The following is an 18,507-nucleotide window of genomic DNA, read 5'->3' as shown; positions in this document are numbered from 1 at the left end:
AGAGCTCGAAAAACCCTGGAACTCTTATCGAACAGCCGCGCCCGTCGATTATAATCCATAGGCTCCCGCCCCTCGTCGCCCCCCATCATCACTTCTTCCTCCATCGACTCCAGCTCCGCCGCCAGCTCCCACGAACGCAGCTCGCTTTGCTCGTCCATCTCCACGTCCAAAATCGGTTCGCTCGTCTGTCTTCTCCTCCCCCGCTCCACGAGCTCCCCTGCCTTCGAAGCTTGTAGCCGAGTAAAACTGGGTTTTACCCGGCGAGGCGTTGGATGGTGAAGGGAGGCGAGAGGAAGCGCCACGGGTTTATGAAACAAGGCCGCCATGATCGAAGATTGGGTGCAGACTTCGCATGATCCGACGAGGTATTTATAGAGCGGGAGAGACTCGGCCGGGATACTCAACCGGGGGGAGGGGGGGGGGGGGGGGGGGGGGGGGGGCATGCCACGCGTCGCAATGGCATGCAGTTAGAGTTTCTAGGAGCCATGTAGACGCATCTTGCAAGCGTGGCTCCACTTGCGGTCGGCATCTGCTGCGTCATCTGGTAGATTTGGGAAGAGCGTGGAATTCTTGGACTAGAGATGCTTTCACGTATTTTAAAAAATTAACTTAATTATACACTAATTATATTTACATTTTTAAATAAAATAAAATAAAATCCAGTGACTTTGGAGTAATTTCCATTCGGACACGAGTGAGACACAGTCGGATCCTCCTCTTTCGACCACGTATTTACTTGCCGGGATTCCAGACCTGACTGCACCTTCTTCTTCCACGTCTTCTAATAATTTCCAGATTTTTTTTTACCTAGACGATTATGACGAAGCCATACATGATTTCAGGCATGAAATCGACACACTAAAATCTCAATATTCTGTTCTTTCTATCTTCCACCTTTTTCAATGGCGATTACGGCTTGCAGAGGCGGAGGTTTCGGCCGTTTGCCTTCCTTTCACCCGAGTAAGGTTCAGGTCAGTGTCCTCCGTGGTGCTCTTTTTCATCGAAGGAACATGATTCTTAATTTCTTTTATTTATCTCATTTGGATATATGAGGAGTGTTTTAGTCTTTTGATAGCAGCTGCCGGCTATTGCTACTTCAGTTCAATCAATTAAGATGAGTCGTCCGTCGAGGTTATGCGTATTTGCTAGATTCTCACAGGCGGAGGATATTTCTTCCCGAATTCAGAGTACTGTTCATACTCGTTCTGTTCGAAAGAGTGACTGAAGAATTGACTAATCGATGTTAATTGTGTTTTTTTTAAATGGTTTAAATGGAAGGATTTGAGCGTCATGCTTACGATGCTATACCAGCTTATTAGTTGTTAAATTTCTTGTCGCGTATCAGCCAGCGTTCAGAACTTGCCCAAACTGGTGGAGGACATTGTCCAAACTTCGCTAAGTACTGGACCTCGCGGTGCTACGAGGTTAGCTCAGGGTATCCAAGCGGTTATTGGGGTTGGTGGGGAGTGGCTCTCTGATGTATCAAGGGTATGGATTTTTTATTTTCTAATGTGATCCGATAGTGGCGTGTGTTAGTTGGGTCTTGTTGTATGCATGATGTATCAAGGGTAAGGATTTTTCATTTTCTAATGTGATACGATAGTGGTGTGTGTTAATTGGTTGTTCTTGTATGCAATTACTTTGTTGATCGTTCATCAGGAGCTTTCAACAACAAGTCCCACCCTTACACTAAAATCCTAATCAGGAGCATCCGATTTTCCCTGCTCTTAACTCTTGACAAAGTAGAACTTCTGAAATAGATTCTTATCTGCATCTTCTTACTCTCATATAAGAACTCTCGAACCCCTTAAAGTATCCCTATTCAGTCAAGGTTCAGAGTAATACCACAATATTGCTTTAAAATTATCAGTGTGTGAGATTTGGGAATTGCCAAGCTTTAGTAAATGGATAATTGTGATATGTTGAAAATTTTCTTTAATCAACTCATTACTGAATTATGTTTTGCTCTGAAAGGGGAGTCATAGTCAGGAATTTGATTACATCAGAATTTTTGCAGACTGTGAATACAAATGCAGAACTGAGAACTCAAATGCAGCTTGGATTACTTTCCCCTCTTTATTTACGGAGACTATTTGAACGCATGGGAGCTACTTATATCAAATTGGGGCAGGTAACCATCATTTTTTAGTATCTTCCTGAATTGAAGGGATCCTATTTAAAAGGTTGGACAGTATCATTTTAATCTCCGGGGACCCAGTAGGTCCATTTCATTACTTCTGAAACAATCCTCACTTTTTTTTAATGGTATGAGAAGCCGGTTGTTTTTTAGCTGCTGTTTATTGTTCTTTACTGTTACTAAAATTTTGACATTAGTCGTTGTTTGTCTTTTTTATCTTCTTTTATACCTATCTTAATTTTCTTATTTTGATGCCTGAATTGCTCTAGAGTTGTCTTTCAAATTATGGTGCAGAATAGTCATAGAAACATGGAAAACAGTTATTTAGAACGAAGGTATAGAAACTGTTTCAATTTCTTTGACCATGGGTGGCCTTTTAAAAAAAAAATTCCAACTTTAAAAAAAAGGGGGATATAAGCTGTTGCAAAACTTTGCATTGATCAGAATATATTTATGAAAACTTTATGATGTGCAACTTGCAGTTTATAGCTTCTGCACCCACTTTATTTCCACCAGAATATGTCCAAGAATTCCAGAACTGCTTTGATCGAGCACCACCAGTTCCTTTTGGGGAAATTGAGGCTATTCTTCATCAGGATCTGGGCAGGCCACTAGATGCTGTCTATGAGTACATTGATCCGGTGCCCGTTGCCTCAGCCTCCATTGCTCAGGTCCATGCATCACTTCATTTGTTAAATTGCTTTCGAGTTCTTTTACCTCATTGATCACATAAGTGCAGATATTATTTCCGTTCAGGTTCATGGGGCTAGACTCAAAGGATCACGGAAAGATGTGGTGATAAAGGTATTGAAACCTGGAATAGAGGATATATTGGTTGCAGATCTGAACTTTGTCTACATTGTTGCACGTATTTTGGAATTCGTGAATCCTGAACTCAACCGTACTTCACTGGTATGGAGTAGCACTTACACATCCCTTCAGAACTCTTAATTAAGTTACTTGAAGGCCTGCAGTCAAATTTCTTATCAATGTCCATGTTATATGCTCCTTGGCTTTTTTAATTCAAATCTTCCCTTTACTCTTGTGGTGTTTTTTGTTTTGTGTAATGACGGTTGCAGAAAAAAGTGCTCATGTTCACAGAGCAACTTTGGGGTTTTATTTTCTTTGTTTCTGTAAATAACGTGGGTGAATTTCCCTTTCTCTAACATTAAAAAGATCTGTCTCTCTCTCTCTCTCTCTAAACTTCCACCCAATTTTACATGGTGTCCAACCTGCTTTCTCACAGGGAATGGACTTGACCTGCCCTTTTAATGTTTTCAAATTGATTGTATACTCATCTGTGTGAGTAACTATGGATGATATATAAAACTAGATGTTGGTACTGTTGGTTTTTTTTTTTTTTTTTTTTTTTTTTTGAAAAGAGTTGTTATTTTCAAATGATATTTCAAACAAGTGTTTTGTCCATATCTGTCTTCAAAATGTTATCATGTGCATGATGAAAAAATGGTCCTCAATGTCTTCAAGCACATCTCAGGTTCAAGCATTTGTCCTGATTTTATGTTTTCTACATTGTCTTAGGTTATCATCTCATGTAGCTGATATATTACAGCCAGGCACTCTGTCTTGAAATAAGCAGATCTTTTTAATAAAGAAGATAAATTTTCTTCTTCTATGCTCTTTATTTACCAATTATTTCAGAGGGGTAAATTGTTATCTTGTGGTATTAATCTTATAATATCTGTAACCCAGGTTGGTATTATCAAAGATATAAGAGCTTCTATGCTTGAAGAAGTTGACTTCCAAAAAGAAGCTGCAAACATTGAATCCTTTAACCGGTATCTGGAAGACATGGGGCTTACAGGGCAGGCTAAAGCTCCAACAGTATATCGCCACTGCACAACTCGTCGAGTCTTAACAATGGAGAGGCTCTATGGAGTTCCTCTTACTGATCTTGACTCCATAAGATCTCTTGTTCCCAGTCCAGAGACGAGTCTCATTACTGCTTTGAATGTGTGGTAGGTCTCAAGCTGAATTTTGGTTTCTATCTAATTCTTATTTCTTGATCATGAGATCACGCTTGCTTATAGAAACAGTCAAGACATTTAACTGCAACTTAATGGGAATTAAGTTCAGATTGTCTAGGTGAAACTCTGTACTGGAGCTGAGCAGATGTTATTTAGTTTGAGTTCCACCTCATTAGCCACACTTAACTCAATTCAAAAAAATAAAAAGAAGAAGAAAAATAATTATCTAAAAATAGCGATAAGTATTTTTTAAGCCAATTCACAAGGTGATTAGGCCTAGACCTTATTGTTAGGCGCATTAGTATCGTGACTGTGACTAGCCCAATTACGTGCTGTGCTTGAAGCGCATGCCTATCTGGCCTAGGTGAGGTTAAAGATGAGTCAGGAACCAAATTCATCAGGCTCGTTCTTTGACCAGTGTGGCAGGTGTAGCCCATTTATAGAAAGCATATTATGAAAATGTAGGATGCAGAAAACATATTATAACAAGTAGGATTCTATCTGTCTAGTTATAGTCTGATAAGACAGACAGAATATATATTGTGGCTTGTTTTGTTAACTGTCATTCAGTCTTTTAATATGGTGACTGTTGTTCTGCAGGTTTGGTAGTTTGCTTGCCTGTGAAAGCTTCCATGCTGATGTGCATGCTGGAAATTTGTGGTTGCTTCGAGATGGGCGTATTGGATTTCTTGACTTTGGTTTGTACCAATTGACAAGTTGAAGAAGCTCCTTTTACACATTTTATATCTCAAAAACATTGTTGACATGAACTTTAGATGATGGCTTTTATCCTGTTTTTTCTTCTTTCCTTTTTTTTCGGAATAGTGATTGTGAGCTTTGAGAGTACATGGTTCTGCTCAGGGGACCAACATGCTCTTGGGTGGTAGACAAATTTTTTTTAATTATTGATATTATTTATCTATAAATCCCACTTGTGTGGTCAAACTAATGCATCCAATGTAAAAAAATATTAACCTCCAATTGGATCCCTTTTTTGAGAATGCAAGATATCTAAATTTTGCAAGTAAACAAATCATTGATGAGATAATGGAAAACATGAATGGTGGTCAGATAGATTATAAAATAAATATTAGGTTGCAAACAATAATTTTGGTTGGCAATCAAAGAAAGTGGATTTCTTGATTCTCAGTTCAGTTCTCCTCTATAACAGAAAAGAGAAAGGATTTATCCAATTCTAATGAACCTGACTAATTATTATTATTTATCAAAGGATGGCTCTGGTTGTTTTGTCTTTTAAGAATTTCATTTTTGTCAAATGTTAAGGAAGTTATTTGCTCTGCAGGAATTGTGGGCCGGATATCCCCCAAGATATGGGCTGCCATGGAGGTATTTTTGGCATCCATTGCAACGGAAGAATATAAGGCAATGGCTTCTGCTTTGATTGAGATGGGTGCCACAGACAAGGATGTTGATTCTATGGCATTTGCTAAAGATCTGGAGAAAATATTTTCATCAATAAAAGTAAGAGAATTGTTTTTCTAACACTAAGTGCATGAATTTATCATGCATAAGACTTTTTTTTCCATCCAAGTGCTTGATGTGCAATGTTCTTCCTTGTGCAGTCTCTCTCTCTCTCTCTCTCTCTCTCTCTCTCTCTCTCTCTCTTTTCTGTAATATGCTTGTGGATGGCAGGACAGATGCATGCTTTGGCAATGATAATCACGTTCATAATAGCTAACCTCATTGTTCAACTACTCTTGAGAAAGATCACAGACAATAAACTAACACTGTGTCAGGCTTGATTACCTGTATATCCTTTCTTAAGTAGTTGGGGACTTGATGGAGCAAATAAGTGATATTATCTACCCAATGCTTCGGGACATCTGCAGATCTTATCAGTATATTGTTTTTGTTCCATTAGGGGTAACTTTGGTATATCCAAGTTGTGTGGTCTTCTGAACAGATGGTATTTTTTAGGTACTTAAGATTGTTTGGCTGGATGTTGATTTAAACCTTAGAAATGTTCGCAGCTTTGACAAATCCTCAAAACTAAAACTTGCCGTGGAGCAGTCTTTGTTATTTCCTTTTTCAGACCTCTATGCTTTTTAAGCAGAGATTGCTGTTCACTGCCTTATATCTATGAACGTTTTATTGCAGGATTTGGATACAGAGATTGTTGTTGCAACAGCAAGAGGAGGGAACACTGCTGCCGTCTCTGCCAACTTGGTTTTTGATGAGAGACAGATGAATGCTCTTTTTCTTGATGTGGTAAGTATTTGTTGAAACCTACCTGAATGCAATACTTTTCAAACTGCAAAGACTTCATCTCCACTGAAGCTTTGCCCTTAAATCAAGCTATATCCAAAATATAAACTTCTCTCTAACAATATGATTAACAAAGAATTCTGTCTGTCTGTCATCTGATGATTTGTCTTTTGCAGATTAGGGTTAGTGAATCGTATGGTCTGAAATTTCCGCGGGAGTTTGCGCTTCTCATGAAACAGCTTCTTTACTTCGATCGCTACACTCGGTTAATAGCTCCTGAACTAAACATGCTTCAGGATCAGAGGATCAGAATCGTTTCAGATCAGAGGATCAATCGTCAAAGCCGCTACCAAGGAAGAGTACAGTTTTAGAATACCTCATGCTCTTCCCCTTAGTGTACATTCCAATTTATAGTGGGTTCCCATCTCATTTTTTAGATAAAGAACTCAAGGTGTATTTCTAAATCTAATTTTGGATGTCACCTTCTAAGCTTTGGGAATCCGACCCATAGGAAATACCATTTTGATTGTAGACAAGAGATATCCATAGTTATATCAAAGGAAAAACAGAACTATTAGTAGTGAATGGGCATCAAGGGAAATTTGAATCTTAAAGAAGAAAAAGAAAAACAGTTCAGATTATTTTTTGGTCTTATTATTATTATTCCATTTATTTACTGATTACCCATAGTAAATAAATGTTATACGGAATTGTTTACTCTTATATACCAATAGTATTGTATATACGATATATCGTATATAAATGAAACTGTATAAGATATTATTTATTCCATGTCAATTATATACTATTTATCCCCCTGATTACATGTGGTAGTAGTTGCTTATAATCAAAAGAAAACCCTAAAAACTCCATAAAGTATGTGTAAGGGGAGCTTCACCTTTGAACAGAAGAGGCTCCAAAAATTCCAGACACCTGATTTTATCTAAAAATCAACAAGAATATGTATTTTCTCTTTCTTGAAGTAAACCATCTTACAGAACAATTGATTATATAGAGAAATCCCCATATATAAGATAACAAATGGAGAACTTAATTGTTCCAAGTTGTTTGAGTGCAGGAGAGATGAAACTGAACTCCAATCTATCAGATCAAACAAATAATCCCCTGAGATTGAATCAAAAGGTGCAGCCTTATAGAAGAAAAACAAATTATTAATTCTCTGTAAGTCTGTTTGTATTCTAAGTTTGAAGGCAGTCTGTGGTTATGGAGACTAACTACTTCTGTTCAATTTTCCCAAAGCATTTTCTTGCTATAAGTAGCACACTGTGAATGATGTTTCCAGATAGACACCCCTTTTGCTGATAAATTTACTGCTGAATTTCCTTTTGCTCATTCTACTTGGCTGTACAAGTGCTTCTTAGCAGATAATCTTTGAATTTGATCCTTACATTGAGAGAGGAAGTCAGGAAAAGTGACAAAGAAATAGCATTTGAGGTACAATTTTTTAAGCCAGAATCACCTGAAATTTGATCTGAATAGGCAATAAATATGGACCATTTTTTCCAATATTTATTAAGAAGTATCCATGAATGTGGATTACTTGGACAGCCTCTTACAACCTAATGCTGTTGATTGACATTTCCAGCTGATGCCTCACCATGTGCCAAGATAAAACCATGAGAACACTTTTCTATTTCCTTTCAAACTCTTCTAAGGTATGCAGTGCACATTGAGAGGTTAACATGGTTAATATGAATTCTGGAAGTGAGAAGAACGAAACTTTTTTTTTTTTCATGCTATCTCACTGATCTGAAGATATTACCAGTCTCAGCAGAATTAACTTTCTCACTCTCTGCTTAATCTGTATATGCTAGTAACAAATAAATCAAGTCTCTTTCAAAAGCTAAAGAAATATGAATGAAAAAAATATATGTTTCACCTTCAATTGCATGCTAAACAAAAGATTCTTTCTCCAATTTGAAGATTATAATCTGTTTCCATAATATAAAACTCCAACAATAGACTGCTGCCTAAAATGGGTACTAGCTGAGAAGTAAATAAAAGATCATACACATATCTTCTCCAACAAATCAAAAAAGCACTTCAAAAAGAAAAGAAAAAGCCACCAAGTGGAACACACAAAGTACAAAACACAAATCAACAAAAATTATTTTGATATTTTATACAAGAATAATATGAATATGACCGAGGAAAATTTCTCATTCTAAAAATACCAAATTCATGAACAATTCATGTCTATGGACTCTGCTGTTTCTTCTGCCGTCTTAGCCAGCCCATCTGGAAAAACTTCTCCACTATCATGAATTTTCAATCTCCCATTTTCAGCCATATGGTTAGTATCTCTTGGTCCCCTCCCAATACATCTTCCTAAGACCAAACCTCTCCAGTTGGCAGAGTCATACAGAATATACATTTCTTCGCTCATGCCTCATTGAGAATTTCAAGATTCGTTGTGTTTTCTGTATTGCAGACTGTTCCATTTGCTGTTAATCCCTTCCTCTCCATATTTTCTTTGGAAGTGCCTTTAGAAGTTACATCACTGTGAAGTAATTTGTCAGCCACATAAGCAGATCCGTTTATTATTTCACTAGGTGAAGAATAGCCCATAAGACGATGAAGGGGAGAAGTGGACCTTGGTGATGATTCTACAGATTTGCCTAGCTTAGATGCCTTAAAAACCAATTTGGATCCCTGTCTGTTATCGGTTCTTTTCTCAGACGGTTCACAGACTATCTTCCTGTCTAGTATAGGTTCTACAGAGCTACTTGAAGCCTGCATTTTATCTTGCATATCATTTTTAGAGGTGCCACCCTCCGTAGAATAGTAACAGAATGAGTACCCATAATCATCTGAACAAGAAACAGGGTCACCCTGAGGAAGACCTTCTTGAGATGTAGATGGTAACAGATGGTGTTGTTCATCAATAGGCCTAAAAGGAATGATGTGGTTCTTGCCCTGAATTGCAAACGTAAGAACCTCAGAACAGGCCCCACATCTCAATTTCTGATGCCTCCTTGTCGGAAGAAAATCTGCAGGTATCTGAAGCAATTTACAACACTTGTAGCATGTTATGAAAGGAGCACCACCTACTATAGGCCGGCAATGGCGCTTCAACATGTTGCGTCTCTCTCTGTAATGCAACATCTCCATCTCATGGTCCAGAAGTCTTTCTTCATGCATTGGGGCTGAGTTATTGTGAAAGAAGGGTCCATGGAAGTTAGAACCCGAGAGCTGCTGAGAACTGGCAGGACTAGGACCATAGGAATGGTGGCGGATATGAACTGCACAACTCTGACAGAGCCCCTTGTTATAGCAGATTGGTGGCAATTGTACAGAGCGTTGCCAACCATCAGGGCAGCAAAATGAACAGGAATAATCACCATGGTATCTACAATTTGTAGGCCCAGAGAAATGGACTTTTGAGGATTCATGATATTGGGGAACCATTCTCCTCTTCTCATATGCTGCAAAATGGCGCTTTACATGGTTTGCACTGTAATCTGGCAGAACTTCTTGTGCCTGACCACCAACAGGAAATTTTCCCCTTCCTCTTCCACTTTGGCCTGATAGTCTGCTCAGTTGACCTGTCAATCTCTCCACCTTCTGTAATAGATCCAGTTGGTGCTGATCAAAACGTTCAAGTTCCTCATGCCCATTGTGTAATAGATTGCTGTGTTGATGAACCGAGGGTGAATATCTCCTATCAGGTGTGACCCTTGGTAAAAATCTTGAAGGCCCAGCATTTTCTGATTCCATCCTACTTCTCACAGGATCAGAGACTTTTGGTACCTGCTGACTTTCTCGTTCATAAGTTTGAAAACCATAGCAAATAGACTCTAACTGTTCTTCTTGATCCCAATTAACGCTCTGAGAGTAAGCTGTACCGTATCTATCACTTGAAGCAACTGATGCTAATTGACTTAATTCTGCCACTTGTGCTTGCAGTACTGGATCAGTACTCATCTTATCCACAACAAGATTTTCTCTCCTTGGCTGCTTCCCTTCTGTACTAACACAATCTGTAACCCTTGAAGGTTTGAATAATCTTTTTGATACTTGTGGGTTTCGGCTGCGAGTGAAAGCATGGTAATCAAAATCATCTCCATTAGAGAAATTGCTTCCATAGTAAGCAAAATAGCTTCTAGTTGTTGGGGATTTCAGAAGATTTTCAATTTTTTCATTGTTCTTTGTATCGACCACATCTTCTGAAATGACAGATTCTGTACTTTCATCCATTGTGTCCCTCATTTTCACATTGTTAGAGAGAAGTTGACCTGATGAAGTTCCCTCTTCATCATCCATGTAGTGCTGTGGTTTAATCTCTCGGTCTTCTTGACTCTGATTTTCACAATCCAAATTGTGGTCAGGAACCTTCTCAATTATTTCACTTTGGTCTGTGCGATTTGAGTTCTCTTCTTTTGATTGATCAGGAAGTTCTCTCCTGACATCAGATGTTCCCCCTTCACCACTACCATTAGATTCTCCGCTACTTCTACCATTTTCGGACAACTCTTCCTTCCGAAGAGAAACTTCACCTGATAAAGCAACATCATCATTGTTATCCCCATTCTCACTCAAATTCTTGTCAGAACGGCCAGATTCAAGTGCTACATTCCCCTGATTCACTTGGAAAACATCTTCATCACTGGAGCAATGAACCATAGGTTGCTTCAACGAAGCAACAGATTCAGCGTCTTCTGGCTTTCTCTCACTACTTTGGCATGATTCCACAGCACAGCTTTCCCCACCAACTTCACGATATTTTGCTGTTATCAAACGAGAATGGAAAGATATGAACCCAAAATACTGAACTCTTATCAACCAAGAGAAGTCATGATAGAAAAATGTTACCTTTGAGAACTGTTCCACAACCACCACACTGATACACAGGAATATCAGCAAATTCTGGAAGAATCTCCTTACATTTTGGACATTTAACAAATCGAACTTTTGTGGGTCTGCTAGCCATGTCTTCTCAGGCACCTAAAGCGGTTCTGCACACTGTTCTGTAATAATAATATTTCAGCTCAAGCAACTCATTCTAGAGGTGCCCATTTCCTCAAACTTGAGATTCCCACCCCCCAGTGTACCTACAAAAACAAGTAAGAGAATATCTCCTCATGAACCCAGAAAGGGGAAAATTTAGGGCTTGAAATAGAATTCAAAATTGCATGAACTGCTCAGGTGTGGAAGTAGAAGCACCTCCACGTGAACAAAACCTAATTAAAACAAGTAAATTATAAAATGACTCAAATCTTTGTTATTCAGAAAACATAAATAAACAGAAGCATCCACAGGGGCTGTAGAAAAGGCAAACCTTTCTAAGATACCAAACAATCAAACCACTCAGTCCACAAATTTTGAACCTTCTTCCAACAGGAACCTACTTCTCATTAAAAATAATACCTAAATGCCAAATTCACATAAAAAAATAACTCAGACCCACTGCCATTCCAAGTTTCCAGCTTCAGTGGAAACAAACTGATAAAAAAAACACTCCAAATCAGTAACATAACCAAACATAAAAGTCTAACCAATAAAAAAGAAACACCACAGAAGAAAATAGAGATCCTCAAACAGCCCAAAATTTACTCATTCGAGGATTCAATACCTCATAGAAATTAAAACCCAGAAAGAAGGATCTACACCCACGGCCATTTCCAACTTCGACAGAACCAAAGTAAGCAACACACAAAGCCATTCAAATAAAAGGAAAAGAAACACACAACGCAGCAAATTATAGATGCTAAGGCAACCCAAATTTAACGCATTTACAACTTCAGCGTAACCAAAGTAACCCACAACCATTTCCAAGTTCAGCGCAAGCAAAGTAACCAAAAAAAACAAATCATCAACATACCAGAGCTAAAAGCTGCCAACCAATTGAAAAAGCAAAAACGGAAACAAATAATAGATCAAATTATAGATACCAAACAACCCAAAATTCATTCATTTAAAAATCCAAATAACTCACAGAAAGTAAGAACTCGTCGTTTCCAACTCCGATGACCAAAACAGCCAAACACACACTCCCGACACAAAAATAAATAAACAAACAGCTCCTCCAAAGGGAGACTCGCCCACAATTTCAGAGATCCTTCGCGAGGAAGCTTGTCCGAGAATCCAACGACTTGGAACTTCTCCCTCCGTCGTGGAGGACACGGTCGTTAACATACAAACAAAAGAGCCAAAGCGCGGTGGAAGAATTCTGAATTTTCTACCGACGCTCTCGTCTTTCTCTCTCTAAAGGAGAGAAAGTGAAAGTGGACAAAATTGAAAAGAAAGGAACGTAGAAATTGGCGCCGAGAGCTGACGTGGCGATTAAAATCTATTTGCCGGTTTGGACTAAAGTCAACGAAAACGACTGGAGAGGAAATAAAAAAACTCGGTAATTATTATTAACTATATATGAATATTCACCCACTTTTATAATTATTAAAATAACCCCGAAAATTAGATTAATAACCTCCTCGAAATATAAATATTACCATTTAAGAACAAATTTTAATATATTAAAATTATTTTCATAAATAAAAAATAGATAACTACCATTTTATACCCCCACAAGGTTCAATCTTATAAATAAAATAAGCATAATTTTGTGACTTAGTATTAGGGATTGGATCGAAACCTCGAATAATCCAAGTTTAAATATCGATAAGAATCCGGACCAATTCGAGTATCATCAAGAACAAGTTGAGTAGTCTAAGACCAAATCGATATCTTTTCAACAGAGTCTAGAACACATCGGGGGGTATCAAGTCAATTTAATGTAAATTATTGGGAAATTTTTAAAATTAATTCTCAATTTATATAGGTTGGGATTCACCAAATTGGAGACTTTTAAGAGAAAATAATTTTTTTATTTATCAAAAATAAAAAATAAAAATAATTTTGACTTGTGACTTTTTGAGTAAGTTAGTAAAAAAGAAATAGCATTAAGAGTCCAAGCGGCGGAGACGGCACGCAATAAGAGAGGTGGAAGGGGGAATCTAGAAATGCCACGTTGCTTTCTTGGACCGAATATTCTTTCCATCGTGGACTGACGTGAGATGCGGTCCAGGTGGGACCGGTCTCGCTTGTGGCTGAAAAAGAACGATGGCGTCATGATGATGTCATCATGTCTAGCATCCATGCAGGTCATGGGAACGTGTGGTCGGGTTTAATGCCGGCCGATTCGTTCGCGCCGTAATGGACCACCCATCCAATAGTTTTTTTGTCTGCCACCTTATTTCACGTGACACAGTGAGACTCAGGGTTTGCCCAGTTCCAAATTCAATCCATTTTACCCGAGTCAACTCAACGAATCATAACACCATGATTTAACCTCAGTGAAATGGTCTTGAACTATTGTGTGACAGGAACTCTTCATCAATGAAAGAGTAGGAGGAACGGGCGTCACGCTTAGCCTCCATCCGATTTTTCAAACTGCAAAGACAACCATAATCAGTGCACAGCACAGTTGGTGGGCAGAACAATGTTTCATTCTTTTACTTCCTAACAACAGATCAAACTGTTCCAAGGCTCAAAGTCTGAGATAGATCATGAATGATACTCAGATCAGTACTTTTCATACTAACATTACAACACTATAAAGAAACGATATCATACAGACGTTCTAAATGCACAGAAGGAAGGAAAGAAACAGACAGGCACAAGGCAAGATTGAAGGGAACATTGAAGGGAACATTCAGTCTTTTTTCGACGATTCGAAATGTTCATGAGGCCAATACAGTGGGCAGCCTGTGCCCATGCAAAGCCTGTTTGAGTTTCTCGTAGCCATCCCGATAATGCTCTAGTGAGACACACAACTGCCGAATAGCTTCCCTTTTCAGTTCAGCATTATCAGCTATTACTACTCTCTGGCTCTCCACCTCTTCCTCCAGCTCTTTTATTCTACCCTTTAACTCCGCTGCCGCCTTCTTTGCGTCTTCACACCCTTTAATCAGCTGCATACGGTCCGTGTGCAACTGCTGCAAGTGTTCATCCATCTGCCTGATCCGATCATCAGGTACGCTCACAACAGCCTCAAGTGATTGCATCTTCGCAAAGAGCTCATTCTTCTCTGCTACGAGTGTATCATATCTAAGTTTATGGGCATCATACTCCTTGTTTAAGTCTTCCATCCGTTTGTCTTTCTGAGCACTTTCGGTACTTAGTCTCTCAATCTCGCTGTGCCTATCGGAGTTTGCGGCCTTCAGTTGAGTTACTTCGGCCTCCAATGACACCAACCTGCTTTTAAGAGCTGAATGTGATTCCTTCCATATAGAAGCTTCCCCTTCAAGTTGATGTTTCTCCTTTGAATATCTTTCAGAAGCCTCAGAGATTCTCAGTTTTAAGTTAATAACTGTGCTTTCATGCTCAGAAATTACAGTATTCAATTTGACAATATCTTCTTGAAGATCTGAAACTCGTTTCTTCTCTAACAAGAGCTCCGCCTCCCAAGGTTCTGATAAACCTGAAAATTCCGATTCCATTTGTAGCTTATCTTGATAAAACCTGGACCTTGCATTTGATACCCCGGCTTTCAGCTCTTCAATTGTCTGCTCACGACCTGAAACCTCTGTTTTCAGTGCTGTTATTTGTCCTTCTAGTTCTCTTGCTCGATTACTCTCAAATTCAAGCTCTGCCTCCACCAACTTGTTCTCCTCTTCAATGTAAGATTCAGTATTGAAGTACACGACACTGGTCAATCCACGAGACTGATTCTGGTCAAGCTCAAGCTTTAATCTTGCCATCTCTTCTTCCAAGGCCCGTGTCTTTTCATTTGCCTTAATAAGGGCATCCTCCAGCTTGGAGATTTTTAAGATAGCTGTCTCATAATTTCCATCTTCCACAGCTTTCTTCCCTTCCTCACATGCTCGAATCTTCTCCTTGGCATCAAAAAGCTCATTTTCCAGTATGCTTATCTTTTCATGGAGCACAACATGGCTCCCATTCTCTTCTGGACTTGAAAACCGGTCCTTCAAAGTTGGTTCACTGGAATCAGATTCAGTGTCAGATGATGAAGATGAACCATCACTGCCTTTTCGTGAAGGCTCAGAGCCTAGAAAAACATCAAACCCTGCAGCTCGGTGGGCCTGCCTGGTATGTGAAGGTCTATTGTCAGGGGAGGGTGATGGGGAAGGTGATTCAGAACCAAAGTCAGACCCACTGCCAGAGCCCTGTGATTGAAGTGCACTTGGGACATTTTTACGCAATTCTCCTGTAACATGATCATAGCGCTCTGCAAGTGCACGATACCTTCGGTAGAAATTCTCAACATGAGCAACGAGTTCCGGCCGTTTCTGGTAATACATCTCAACCTTCTTTGAAAAGGAGTCCGCATCCTCTTCAATCAACTTCAATATCCGTTTAACAGCCTGGTCCATCTCTGGAATCAAGGGCACACTCAGTTAAATGGATACTCCAAACACATTGGCAATAGTATAGCAAATCTGAAAGAAGTCTCAGCAGTATTACAGGAAAGAAATCTTTCCATCATCACTTGTTTATTTAATTTTTTGAGATGGATTTTACCATCGTTCATCAGAGTGAAATCAAGCGATCAAAATATTTCTTTAACAGATGTGACTTCACCCTGTGACCTGAAATGGAGTACTGGCAACTTCCGGTAGCATGGTGAAGCTTAAGAGAGATTCCATATTTTTGGAGCACCTCTATCCCCTACTTCACATGTAACTTTTCAGAAAGATCAGATAATTTTACCAATTAGTTGTGCATTGAAGACACTCACAAAACAAGAGTATAATTAACAGAACCAGGATCTTTATTTCTCCCGTTCATATCCTACCTTCTAGATTTTCAGCAAGCCATTTCGAGTTTTTGGGACTGATATGACTATCCCACCACCAAGAATGAGATCGCTTTGAAATTGTCCTCCTCATTGGCAAGCTTGTGTCACCTGGAGACTACTGGAAGAACAGAAAGGCAGTTCCTCAATCAACATACAATTAGAAGAAAACAAAACTTATCACTAAAAAGTTGCAACACACTCTGAAAGCAAAAAGAAAAGAATGATAAAATCCAATAACAGTGATAAGGCACAATAAATGAAGGAAATGAACTTACCAATAGAGACCAATTTTTCTACAAATAAACTCCAATATTAGGATATCTTGTAAAAATATCAAACTAGCACCAAAAATTATTGATTGGGTTGTCTATAGGAAAGACTTTAGTTTAAGCAACAAGTATACTTCCATCATGAACGCAACCACCATCGTTTCTTCAGTACGATGACAGAGGTCTACCTTTTCTCACCAGAACTTCAACAACTTGTCTCAAATGTTTGTCTTCTTGAGAAGGGTGTTTTATATACTGATTCTGAAATGCTCATTCTACAATGAAACATTTAATTTCTTAAAATGATCAACCGGAAGAGTAAGAATCGTCTGTGGAACTGATCTAACTACAAAAGATCGATACCATGCAACCTAGCTCATTATTAAAAATGTCAGAGTGTGAGATATTTTATCCGCAAAACTAAAATCCAGTGCTTCACAACATCAAAGAAATTAGGAGATTAGTAGAAAGGTGATATGCAAATAAAACCAGGACGCATAAGCATTTTACAAAGTCAGCCCCATTGAGTTCGCAATCAGAAAGGAGTAGGAGAAAAATAAAGGAAATTTACACCATAAAAGCAAGAAGCTGAATTTCAAACTTAACAACAAAATGAAATCGAGATACGGAAACCGCAAAAGAAGTAGAATGCAGAGTACAATAACAACCATAGTCAGCCACAAAAGAATGAAATCAATATACCGAAACAGCAAAAGAAGGAGGGTCCAGAGTACAATAACATCCATAGTCAGACACAAAAGAATGAAATCAAGATACCAAAACAGCAAAAGAAGTAGGATCCGGGTTACAAAATTACAACACAGTCAGCTACAAAAGCTTCAGCAGCAATCAAGTAATGGTTATCCACCATTCTGTTAGAGTATGAACTAAAAGAAACCTACCTTCAACAAGCAATCATTACAAAAGACGAGCTTTATCTTGTGCCTTCATATAAACAAAATACCTCAAAGACGAACTAAAAACAACAAAGATCAAAATGGCACACCCATAAAAACCAAAGCTTTAGAAATTCACGCAAAACCCACCTAGCTCACCAACAGACACCAACAGTCCAAAACAAACCAAAAGAAGGGAAGGAAAGCAACACTCAGGAAAAGCAAAACCACCCATACTACCAACCTTGGATGGGACCAGTACTAATCCTCGCCCACACCAAAAAACATCCGACGAAGACCTCTGGTCAGCGGATGCGAAAACACCCAGAAAGAAATCCAATGAGACCGAGCCCGGGAAGGAGATTGGAAGCTCGTACCCAAAGCAAGATGGCGAAGAAGATAAACGTGGAGGGAGGTTTCAAGGAGAGAGCGCAGTCCCCAACCCGAGTGATGGAAATGCCTTGCTTCCAGAGTAGACGGTGCAGAGAGAAAAATCAGAATTGAAAATTTCAAAATATGGAGTTTGAACAGTGAAGGTACACGGAAAGATTTAAATGACTCGTATGCCCTCAAAATATTTTTATTTCAAAATTTTAATTATTTCTAAGTTGTCAATAATGTTATTTTATTATCATATTAAAAAACACACATTTACACTTTGAAAAATATTAAATCAAAAAATTATTTTTGAAAAATAAATCATAATAAATGTTGAATATATGCCTTATTTTTCTTTTCTTTTTTTGTTTTATGTATGCATAACAAGTTGATAAATATAATACTAGATTAAAACCCACCATAATAAATAATTTTTTTTACGAATAATATCTAAAAATATTATGGGTTTATTCACATAGACTATTAGGAAATTACCTTTTCTTTAAAAAAATTATTATCTTTTTAATTTTACTTAAGAATTATCTGCTTAGGAGTAGATAATTAAAAATAAAAATAGTTATTTTAAAAAAAAAAGTTGTAAAAAATCAAAATGTAACATTTAAGTTCAAATGGACATGAAAAAATTATTTGAAATTATCAAAGAAGGTTTATTGTTTTTGTAATGTTGCTATTCAATTTAGGAGAAGAAGGAACGAGGGGTGAAAAGGGAATTACAGAAACGTGATCGCATTAACGTCAATCAATTGAAAAAAGGGATACAAACATTGCTCTCGAATTCTGCGCCTGGAGTGTGGGCCCGCCGCCCTTGTTGTCGCGA

General features: G+C 38.3%; 3 protein-coding genes across 4 annotated transcripts; 1 reads left to right on the top strand and 2 right to left on the bottom strand.

The window, feature by feature from the left end:
- The first annotated feature begins 731 nt into the window (after positions 1–731).
- On the top strand, positions 732–6,979 carry LOC137940737 (uncharacterized aarF domain-containing protein kinase At5g05200, chloroplastic). The gene is made up of 11 exons (XM_068785874.1): positions 732–971; positions 1,079–1,187; positions 1,346–1,488; positions 2,018–2,131; positions 2,620–2,808; positions 2,894–3,049; positions 3,848–4,113; positions 4,723–4,820; positions 5,426–5,604; positions 6,241–6,351; positions 6,525–6,979. The coding sequence occupies exons 1-11, from the start codon at positions 903–905 to the stop codon at positions 6,717–6,719; spliced, it is 1,629 nt and encodes a 542-aa protein (XP_068641975.1). The 5' UTR covers positions 732–902; the 3' UTR covers positions 6,720–6,979.
- Positions 6,980–8,751: 1,772 nt separating this feature from the next.
- On the bottom strand, positions 8,752–11,299 carry LOC137938904 (protein ENHANCED DISEASE RESISTANCE 4). The gene is made up of 2 exons (XM_068784006.1): positions 11,182–11,299; positions 8,752–11,096 (listed from the first exon to the last, which is right to left on the bottom strand). The coding sequence occupies exons 1-2, from the start codon at positions 11,297–11,299 to the stop codon at positions 8,752–8,754; spliced, it is 2,463 nt and encodes an 820-aa protein (XP_068640107.1).
- A 2,455-nt stretch (positions 11,300–13,754) lies between these two features.
- Positions 13,755–17,718, bottom strand: LOC137940551 (protein NETWORKED 4B-like). Of its 2 annotated transcripts, none has more exons than XM_068785677.1 (3): positions 17,536–17,718; positions 16,124–16,244; positions 13,755–15,703 (listed from the first exon to the last, which is right to left on the bottom strand). In XM_068785677.1, the coding sequence occupies exons 2-3, from the start codon at positions 16,215–16,217 to the stop codon at positions 14,049–14,051; spliced, it is 1,749 nt and encodes a 582-aa protein (XP_068641778.1). In that variant the 5' UTR covers positions 16,218–16,244; positions 17,536–17,718; the 3' UTR covers positions 13,755–14,048. The 2 variants fall into 2 exon arrangements, with proteins under 2 accessions (XP_068641778.1, XP_068641787.1); XM_068785686.1 differs by having other exon boundaries at positions 17,669–17,709.
- Positions 17,719–18,507: the final 789 nt, after the last annotated feature.

This window comes from Aristolochia californica, unplaced genomic scaffold (genome assembly GCF_029961685.1).
Source record: "Aristolochia californica isolate CCGP_79_NKW_82.1479 unplaced genomic scaffold, dmAriCali1.0.hap1 SCAF_10, whole genome shotgun sequence".
Lineage (NCBI taxonomy): Eukaryota > Viridiplantae > Streptophyta > Magnoliopsida > Piperales > Aristolochiaceae > Aristolochia > Aristolochia californica.
The sequence above is the reverse complement of the archived record's forward strand: the minus strand, read 5'-3'. Positions and strand labels throughout refer to the sequence as shown.